This window comes from Otolemur garnettii, unplaced genomic scaffold (assembly GCF_000181295.1).
Source record: "Otolemur garnettii isolate 467f Iridium unplaced genomic scaffold, OtoGar3 scaffold00317, whole genome shotgun sequence".
NCBI lineage: Eukaryota > Metazoa > Chordata > Mammalia > Primates > Galagidae > Otolemur > Otolemur garnettii.
Window position 1 is genome coordinate 374795 of NW_003852712.1, and position 10647 is coordinate 385441.

At 43.2% G+C, this 10647-nt stretch overlaps 1 protein-coding gene and 1 pseudogene across 1 annotated transcript in view; one reads left to right on the top strand and one right to left on the bottom strand.

Moving 5' to 3' along the window:
* The window catches only part of LOC111722688 (binder of sperm protein homolog 2-like), a 15948-nt gene extending 10505 nt beyond the window's left edge, over nucleotides 1-5443 (top strand). Inside the window, exon 5 of the mRNA XM_023509033.1 lies at nucleotides 5316-5443. Within this exon, the coding sequence (XP_023364801.1) occupies nucleotides 5316-5322 (7 nt within the window). The 3' untranslated portion in view covers nucleotides 5323-5443. The remainder of the gene's footprint in view (nucleotides 1-5315) is intronic.
* Nucleotides 5444-9715: 4272 nt separating this feature from the next.
* On the bottom strand, nucleotides 9716-9897 carry LOC111722689 (annotated as a pseudogene).
* Between the last annotated feature and the right edge of the window lie 750 nt (nucleotides 9898-10647).

A 10647-nucleotide genomic window follows, 5' to 3' on the forward strand; every position in this document is an offset into this window, starting at 1 on the left:
TGCACTGGTCATTATGGAGGATAGGTTTGAGAATTTCCTGGAGAGCTGGTTTAGTTATGACAAATTTCTTCAACATGTGGATGTCGTTAAAGTATTTAATTTCTCCATCATAGATGAAACTCAATTTAGCTGGAAACAGGATCCTGGGTTGAAAATTATTTTGTTTTAGGAGATTAAAAGTTGATGACCATCCTCTTCTAGCCTGAAAGGTTTCAGCCGAGAGATCTGCTGTCATTCTAATACTCTTCCCCTTGTAGGTTATGGTTTTTTTTCACATCTGACTGCTTTCAGAATTTTCTCCTTCATCTTATGTTTGATGAAGTTAATTATGATGTGTCTGAGGGATGTCTTGTTCGGGTTGAGTCATGTTGGGGTTCTGAAACTATCTGCTATCTGAATTTCAGAATCTCTTGGCATGTCTGGAAAGTTCTCTTTCATAATTTCATGAAGAAGAGCCTCTATGTTTTGTGAAGCAACTTCATCACCTTCAGGGATTCCTATAAGGTGAATATTAGTTTTCTTCAAATTATCCGAGTGCTCTCTGAGAGTGAGATCTGTTTTTGGTCTCAATTTCTTTTGATCTTTGCACTCCTGGGCTTCTTCAAAAGCTTCGTCTTCAGTATCAGAGATCCTTTCTTCTGCCTGTTCCACTCTGTTACGGAGGGATTCCACCGTACCTTTCAGATCCATTTTCTTGGGGGAGTTGATCTACTCTGGTTATTCAGAGTTTTTCCGCTGATTCCACCCCATGCTGAGTTTACCTTGTTTGGAGGCCTTATCAGAACTGTTCAGTTGGTGGCTTCTTCTGGTTGCCCAGAGAAACAGGCAGAGTGTGTCTGTTATCTTCTACCAGTTCTTGGGTGCTGAGGCAACCGGGGTGCAGAGGAATGGCAGCAGCTGCACAGGAGTGTGTGTGGCCAGATTAGACCTCATTCAGACTGTCAGGGCGACTAGGGGACAGGAGACTGGGAGCAGCTGGATCAGTCCTAGTTTGGCCCCTCTGGGGCAACCAGTGTAAAAGGGAAACTATAGTGGCTAGATCAGTCCTAGTTCAGCACCCTGGAGCAGCTGGGTTGTGGGGGAATGGCAGTGGTATTGCAGGGTACGTGAGCGACCAGATCAGTCCTAGTTCAGCCCCACCAGAGTAGCTGGGTGGGGGGGGGAGTGGAGGACTCCTTCACCATTGTCCATTGGATGTGTGTGGCACTAGCAAGCTGATCTGTGCCCTCCCAGTGTGGGAGCCCAGAGCGGGGAACTCCTCCACCTCCATCCATGGGATGCATGTGGCTCTAGCAAACAGTTCTGGGCCTAGAGCGGTAGACTTCTCCACTGACACCTGCAGGGCATGCGTGGCTCTAGCAAGCAGTTCTGGGCCCACCCAGCATAGGTGCCTGGAGAGGGAACTCCTCCGCTGGCCTCCGTTGAGTGTGTGTGTCTCTAGTAAGCTGTTTTGGGTCTGCCTGGAACGGAGGACTCCTCTGCCACTGCCCGTGGGATGCCCGCAGCACTAGCAAGCAGTTCTGGGCCTGCCCAGAGCAGGAGCCTGGGACAGGGATCTCCTCTGCCACCCATGAAGCGTGCAACTCTAGCAAGCAGTTCTGGGCCCGCCCTAAGTGGGGGACTCCTCTGTCACCACCTGTGGGGTGCGTGTGGCTCTAGCAAGTAGTTCTGTGCCTGCCCAAAGCAGGGGACTCCTCTGTGGCCACCTGTTGCCTGTGGGAGGTGTGCAGCTCTAGGAAGCAGTTCTGGGCCCACCCAGAGGACTGGAGCAGGGATCTCCTCTGCCGCCTGTGGGGTGCGTGGCTCTAGCAAGCAGTTCTGGGCCCACTGAAATTTGGGGCCTCCTCCGTCTCGGCCTGTGGGATGCATGTGGTTCTAGCAATTAGTTCTGTGCCTGCCTGGAGCAGGGGACTCCTCTGCGACCACCCGCCACCTGCAGGAGGGGTGCGGCTCTAACAAGCATTTCTGGGCCCTCCTAGAGAGGGGGACCACTCTGCCACCACCCGTGGGTGTGTGCAGGGCTCTAGCAAGTAGTTCTGTGTCTGCCGGGAGCAGGGGACTCCTCTGTGGCCACCCACTGCCCACAAGAGGCATGTGGCTCTAGCAAGCAGTTCTGCACCCACACAGAGCCCTGCAGCAGGGATCTCCTCTGCCTCCTGTGGGGCACGTGGCTCTAGCAATCAGTTCTGGGCCCTCCCAGAGTGGAGGACTCCTCCACCGTCACCCACAGGGGTGCACAATGCTCTAGCAAGTAGTTCTGTGCCTGCCTGGAGCAGGGGGACCCCTCTGTGGCCACCCACCACCCGTGGGAGGCTTGTGGCTCTAGCAAGCAGTTCTGGACCTGCCCAGAGCCCTGGAGCAGGGGTCTCCTCTGCTGCCTGTGGGATGCATGGCTCTAGCAAGTAGTTTTGGGCCCTCCCAGAGTGGGGGACTCCCCTACTGCAGCCCGTGGGGTGCGCAAGGCTCTAGCTAGTAGTTCTGTGCCTTCCTGGCACAGGAGACTCCTCTGCGGCCACCTGCCACCCACGGGAGGCAGGTGGCTCTAGCAAGCAGTTTTGGGACCCGCTTTGTACCTGTATTTTGTGTTCTTAAATGCTCTTTCTTGGATTTACAGCTTGCTGAACTTCTTTCTGGGCTCAGCTCCCCATCTTTGGCTTCATAGATTCTGATTCCAACCAGTTTTCTTCCTTTGCTCAGGAGCCTCTGACCAGGGTTGCTACCAGTTGGCCATCTTCCCAGAATCCCCTCACTTGTCTTGGTTTTCAAGCTTAATCATTTCCAGCTTTTGAATAATAATGACACATATGTGACTTTTCCTTTCACTTGAACACTTAGAAACCACTATAGGGTTATTAATTGGCCTAACCCCAATTTTCCCTGCAGAGGCCTGAGTAAATGGAGAGATATGGGGGAATAGCTGGTCAGTGGAGCAGTGAGAACATATTTATTTGTTAAATTAACAGGGCCAGGTGCAATGGCTCACACCTGTACTGCCAGAACTTCAGGAGGCTGAGGAGGGAGAATCTCTTGAGGCCAGGAGGTTGAGACCAGTATGGATGGCTTAGTGAGACCCCCATATCTACAATTAAGAAAAAAAATTAGCAGGATGTGGTGGCACACACCTGCAGTCCCCTACTTAGGAAGCTGAAGTTGGAGGGTTGCTCGAGCCCAGGAGTTGGAAGTTTGAAGAGCTATCATCCCACCTTTGCACTTCAGCCTAAGCAAGAGGGAGAGAGAGAGAGAGAGAGAGAGAGAGAGAGACTCTGTCTCTTAAAAAAATACACCATTTTATGTGAGTGCATTTCATGGTGCCCCAAAACAATTATCACAATAGTATCAAAAATCACTGAGTGCAGATCACTATAACAGATAAAATAATAATAAAAAAGTTTGAAATATTTCAAGAATTCTTGAAATAAGACACAGAGATGCAAAGTGAGCACATGCCTTTGGAAAAATGAAAGACTTGCTGGATGGAGAGTTGCCATAGACTTTCAGTTTTCAAAGCAGGCAATGTCTGCAAGCACAAAGTGGCATGCAAACAAGCTCTGCCTGCACCTGGGTAGTTTCACTGATTATATTGTCCAGAATGTAGACAACCTGATCTCAAGAGAAGATTCCCTAGGGATTTATCCCTCCCCTTCTAAAGGGATGTCTGATTTTAGAGCTGTAAAAATAGCTCTTCTTCCTTCTTACCCTGCAACCTTCTGCTTTGAGAGGACTTACTGTGCAGTGGCTAAAAACAGACAACCGTGGAGCCAACACACTGATTAAATTCACCATCTACTCCCTTCCTCTGATGCTTTCTTGCTTAAAAAATGGACATTGTATAGGTAACCATTCATGAAATGACATCACTCATTAAACTTATCTCATGGGATGGTTCTAAAGATCAAGGTAATTAAATGCTACAAAGCACTCAGAATACTACCTGATTAAGAACACCTGTAATACTGTGGCCTGCTTTTCTTTTTCTTCCTTTTGCTCTTCCTCTTTCTCCTCCTTTCCTTATTTTTCCAATTTTTTTTTTGTAAAAAGAGATTTGAAGTGGAATGTAATGTCATACAAAATATTAGTTAGAAGTAGATGCCAGAATAAGACAGGATGAGTGGGTGGAGAAGAGAGTCTTCCCTGAGACTAACAGATAAAAGGAGGGCACAGGGCCTTCACTCACACCATTCCCAGGTAAATAGGGACACATTGACCCTGTTTGTCAATAAACAACCATGCCCTTTAACCAGCTACTTCCAGTCTGTAGAATAGAAATTCTATTTATTGTGAAAATAACTCTTCTTCCTTCTTCCCCTGCCACCTTCTGATTTGAGAGGCCTTACTACAGTGGCTAAAATAGGATATGTCCTACAGAAAAAATTAGATATCAGCACAAATATGTAAGGAGATGGTTCCCATGGTGACAAAAACAGACAAACAAACAAACGAACAGCTAACATATCCCTCAGTTATAATTGAAGGATGAAAGGCCCAGTAAAATAGAGTATTAAACTAGACATAAGGAAGTCAGAGTCAGTGGCTCACACCTGTAATCTCAGCACTTTGAGAGGCCAAGGCTGGAGGATCACTTGAGGCCAGAAGTTCAAGTCCAGCTTGAGCAAGACCTGGCCTCTACAAATAATTTTACATAGCGAGACCTGGCCTCTACAAAACAATTTAAAAATTAACTGGGCATGTAAGGTCAGACCTGATGACTCATGCCTATAATCCTAGCATTCTAAGAGGCTGAGGTGGGTGGATTGCTTGAGCTCAGGACTTCAAAACCAGCCTAAGGGCCTAAAGGTATAGAAGTAACAGTAAATATATATATATATATATATATATATATATTTTTTTTTTTTTTTTGCCATTTTTCTTGATACATTTTTCTAATAAAATACAAAAATTAGCCAGGCACTGCAGTGGGCACCTGTAGTCCCAGATACTCAGGAGACTGAGGCAGGAACATTGCTTGAACCTATGAGTTTGAGCTAGGCTGATGCTACCACAGCACTCTAGTCTGGGGCAAAAGAGTGAGACTTGGTCTCAAAAAAAATTAGCCCAGCATGGTGGCCAGCAAACACCTATAGCCACAACCACCACAACCACTCCGGAGGCTGAAGCAAGAGGATCTCTTGAGCCCAGGAGTTGGAGGTTGCAGTGAGTTATGATCACACCACTGCAATCAAACTAGGGTGACAGAGCAAGGCTCTCATCAGAAAGAAAAATAAGTTATCAGTCAGGGTGATTTACAGACTGTGACAAGGACCCTTGCAGGGTAGCACTCAATGACACCAATTCTAACCTCTCTTTTTCCTCCACAGTACTTAGAAAAGTCTCCATGTTCTCGAAGAGATAAAGTTACTGATTCATCATCTGCCTCTCAAAATAGAATTCCATCCTTTTCAATCCTGATAATTCTGATCAATAAAGATTGGGACCCTTTTCCATGTAGATGACTCCTTTTTTTGAAACAAGACACAGCCAACTCTCAGTGGTGACCAGTACAATGCTGACCATGTCAGAGTAAGGATCCAGCAGGGCATATGTGGGGAAGAATATGCATTCAGATTAAGATGCTGATGACAGATAATAATTGTATATATTTATGGGGTACAAAGTGATGTCTTGATACTTGTTTATAATGTGGGGTGATCAAATCAGTGTAATTAACAAAACTATCGCCTCATCTAGTTATCATATTTTGTAAAAGATCCTGATGAATAGCTAACAGTATAAATATTTGGCAACTTAAATAAACTCTCAGAGAACTTCAAACTTTCCCTGATATTCCCATTTTAAAAGTTTTAGATTCAGGTGGTGCCTGTGGCTCAGTGGATAGGGCACCAGCCTCATGTACCGAGGATGGCGGGTTCAAACCCAGCCCTGGCCAAAACTGCAACAACAACAACAAAATAGCCAGGTATTGTGGCGGGCATCTGTAGTCCCAGCTACTTGGGAAGCTGAGGCAAGAGAATCGCCTAAGCCCAGGAGTTGGAGGTTGTTGTGAGCTGTGTGGTGCCACAGCACTTTATGGAGGGTGATAAAGTGAGATTCTGTCTCTACAAAATAAATAAATAAATAAAAGTTTTAGATTCAAGTAAAAATTGCATTTTAAAATTATTTCAGGTGAAATTCAATGGCATAACATTAACTATTTTAGAGTGAACAATTCAGTGGAATTTAGTACATTCACAATGTTGTGTAATCATCACCTGTATCTAGTTCCCATATATGTATAAGTGTGTATATATATGTGTGTGTATGTATACATGTGTATATATGTGTATGTGTATATATATATATGTATATATATATATATATATACAGAGAGAGAGAGAGAGAGAGAGAGAGAGATATCTCATCGTGTTACCTGAGCTAGAAGCAGTGGCATCATCATAGCTCACTGCAACCTCCCCAGCCTTCCCAGCAGCTGGGACTATAGGTACACACCACCATGCCTAGCTAATTTTTCTTTTTCTGTAATGGCGAAGTGTTGCTGTGTTGCTCAGGGTGGCAAAGTTCTCCCAAATTTTCATCATTTCTAAAGAAAAATTTGTTCCCATTAACCAAACACTCTGCATTCTCCCTCACTGCCAGACTCGGGAAGTAAAGCAAGCAATACCCTGCTTTCTGTCTCCACTGAGCTGCTAATTTGGGGTGGTTCCTAGAAATGGAATCATAAAATATGTGGCCCTTTGTCCTAGCTGCATTTAATCAGCAAGATGATGTTAACATTCATCTATGCTGTAGCACCTGTGTATTGAGACTTTGTTCCTATTTTCATGACTGAATGATATTCTATTGCAATGATTTTCAATGGGTGCACTGTGGCACACTGGTGTACTGTGAGAGGATCTTTGTGGTGCTTAGAAAAATTTTTAAAGAACATCCATCAAATTATTTTCAAAAGAAGTTCAAATAACAGTAAGTATACTCTTTTTTTAAACTATTTTTCTTGATTAACATAAATATAAGTGTGCCAGAGAAGTTTAACTATAGGTTCAAGTGTGCCATGAGATAAAAAAGGTTGAAAAACACTGTTCTAGAACATGGATATACTGCTTGTTTTGCACCTATTAATATGCATTTTTGAAGTACATTTGTCATTTGTGTACAGATAGGTCAATTTTCATAAAGTAAACACTCCATATAACTGACAGCTATATAAGAAACATATCATTAGGCCAGCAGAGTGGCTCATGCCTATAATCCTAGCACTCTGACAGGCCCAGGCAGGGGATCATTTGATTTCAGGAGTGCGAGACCAGCCTAAGCAAGAGTAAGAACCTGTCTCTACTAAAAATAGAAAAACCAGCTGGATGTTGTGGCAGGTGCCGGTGGCCCCAGCTACTTGAGAGGCTGAGGTAAGAAGATGGCTTGAGCCCAAGAGTGTGAGATTGCTGTGAGTTATGATGACACCATGGCACTCTACTCAAGGTGACAGAATAACACTCTGTATCAAGAAAAAAAGAAAGAAAGAAATGTATTGTTTCTAGTCTCACTTCCTATCCCATTCCAGGGACTAACTACTGTCTGGGCACCTCACACCATAAATTAATTTTGTTCCTTTTTGTATTTCATATACATTGAATCATACCCTCATGTCTGGTTCCTTTCACTCAATACTATGTGTCTGAGATTCATTCACATTGTTTTAGGGAAAGAAACTTCATTCTCATTGATGTATAATTTTCCATGCTGTGAATGCACTACAATTTGGACATCCATGTTACTCTTTCTGGGCATTAGGGTGGTCTTCATCTAGGAACATTATGAGCAGCATTGTTATCATTTTTCCTACATCTTTGGTGAGTGTTTTAAAGAATGGCTGAGTCAGAGAGTACAAGGCTGTTCAACTTGTGTAGTTTCCAGCAAACCTTCAGATCATGGAACTGAGACTTAATGCAGGATTTGCCATGTTAACTTTTCTCCCCCGAGCATGGTTTTGTGACCCAATCTGGGTCAGTATTCTAACTAGTGGTGAAGGTAAGGGAATATTCTTCTGTCAGTGGAAATATTGGAAAGTCAAAAGGAAATGGTCAGTCCTTGCTCCAGCAGGAGAAAATGAAGCAGATGTATTTGAATCCAGTAATTCAAATAATTCAAATTTAAAGGTGAAGGTCAAATTCCGGAATTCGACTTTCACCCTGCATTTGGTCTGGTTATTGGAAACAATAATGGCTTCCTTGTTGCTTTGGTTAGTTCTCTGAGTCACATCCATGGAGTCCCACATCTTCCACATAAATGAGACTTTGTTATCAGAAGGCAGATGCCCAGGACTTCAGGAAAGGACAACTTCCCAAGACAAGTGTTTTCACATGAGACTCCAATTTTTATTTATATTAAATTCCTATTCATTGGGCCCCCAGTGAAGGAAAAGACAGACATAAAATCTTACCAAATCTACAACCCTGCAATTTGGCATCCTGACACCTGTAGTATGTGAATGCTATGATCTGAATATCTTCCATGAAACGGCACTGTTGAAATCCTAACACCTAAGGGGATAGTGTTAGGAGGTGGGGCCTTGGGGAAGTGATAAAGTCAATAGGGTAGAACTCTCATGAGTGGGATTAGTGCCCTCATTAGAAAGGCTCCAGAGACACCTTGCACCCCTTTCACCAGATGAGAACACAGTTATAAGGTGCCATGTAAAAGCGAAGAAGGAGACCCATGTTAGAGATAAATCTGTCTGGACCTTGGAATTCCCAGCCTCCAGAACTGTGAGAAAATGAATTTCTATTGTTTATAAGCCATGCATGCTATATGGCATATTGTTATAGCAGTCAAACAAACTATGACAGTGAAGAAACTGAACTCTGACAGGGTGACTTCCCAAGGCTACTCAAATTGTAAGTGGAAAACTTACAATCTGAGGTAACATATAGATCTGGTTACTCAACAAGCTTTTGTTATGACTTCTATATCTTTAGTGTCTTGCTCTCTCTCAAAAAACCAAAACAAAACAAAACAAAAACCATTTTCCCCCTTGTGTAAACTAGGGATTCTATATTTTTGTAACAATAATTGCTTCACATTCTATGTGATAAAACAAGATACTCAATGTGCTTAAATCAGAAGACCTTGTTTTAGAGGCCCATATTTGCATCAAATTGGTATCACAGTTCTTAAATATCTGACATCAGAATGCCTTTACACTCCTAAAATTTACTTTTTAATCTTTTTCTTTCATCTTTTATTGCTCTAGGAACTCTGGCACCAAAAGTGTGAATAACCCAAAATAATGATGTCATCACCAAGGGATGACAAGAGTAGAACACAAATCTCTGTGGGTTTGTTTTAGTATCCACTATGCTAGGTAAAGTAATACACAGATGGGTGGTAAAGCATTGTTTCTAGGCATATCTGTGAGGCTGATTCCAGAAGAGACTGGCATATGACTCAGGGGATTGAGTGAAGAAGACCCTTCCTTAATGTGGGCAAGCATGATATAGTCAGCTGAGGGTCCCAGATAGAGCAAAGAGGCAAAGGAAAAGTGTTCTGTATTCTGCAGCTAGGAAGCCCTTCTGCTTCTGCTCTTCTGGCACTTGCTTCAGCAGTTCCCCAGAGTTCCATGTAAGAGTTGTACCATCAGCTTTCCTGGCTCTGATACCTTCAGACTTTGACTGAGCCACCCTATTGGCTTCCCTTGGTCTCCAGCCTGAACAAGGCCTATCCTGGGATTTCTTAGCCCCTGAACCCACATGAGCCAATTCTTCTAATAAATCCTCTCTCATGTATCTTTATCAATTTGCCTGTCCAGCTATGTCCTATTGGTCAAAAACTGCCAGTGCTGACTGTATTGCAAGTTGTCACAACAGGGTATTGGGAAAAGTTTTCAATTAGCAATAATTGCACCTTGGATAAACCTCATTGGCTATGATTCTGCCACTGCACAAAGTATTTTTCTTTTCTTTTTTTTTTTAAGTGACAGGATGGAGTTTACTGATGGAAAGACTGATAAGCAAAAACCAGGGAAACAAAAGAGGGGGGAAACAGAACCTCGGGCAGTGGAAGGGGGATCCAAGTGGGAAGCTGCCTCCCCAATTTTTTTTAATTTTTAATTTTCATATTTCAGATTAGTATGAAGGCACATACAATTAGATTACATTGTTCGCATTTTTAAGGTGAAATCTGAGTTTTAACAATGTTAGAGGTTTATATGAAGAAAAATTTAAAACACAGGAAGACACAGGCACACCAGTTTTCAGGCTTCTGAGTGATGAGGTCACCCCACAGCAGGTAACCTCTGCAAAACTCCACTGGACACTCATGAAAGAATAAATATGAGGAGGCCAAAGAATGCCTCATGTTACTATGAACATAGTTTTGACTTGCTGGACCTCATGAAATAGCCTCTCCATAAACCCCAGGAGCACACATTGAAAACAGATATTAATAATAGCAATCAGGATTGTCAGAAACCTTGAGAACTATAGCCAATAAAATATATCTAATCTGAATAACAATAACATCCATTTTTCTACATAGTAGGTAACATATAAAACATTTCAGATGGCTTAACTCATCAAATCCTCCAAAAAAATTAGGTAGTAGGCCAGAGATGCTGGCGTGGATGTGGAGAAAAGGGAACACTCCTGCACTGCTGGTGGGAATGTAAACTAATATGTTCCTTTTGGAAAGACATCTGGA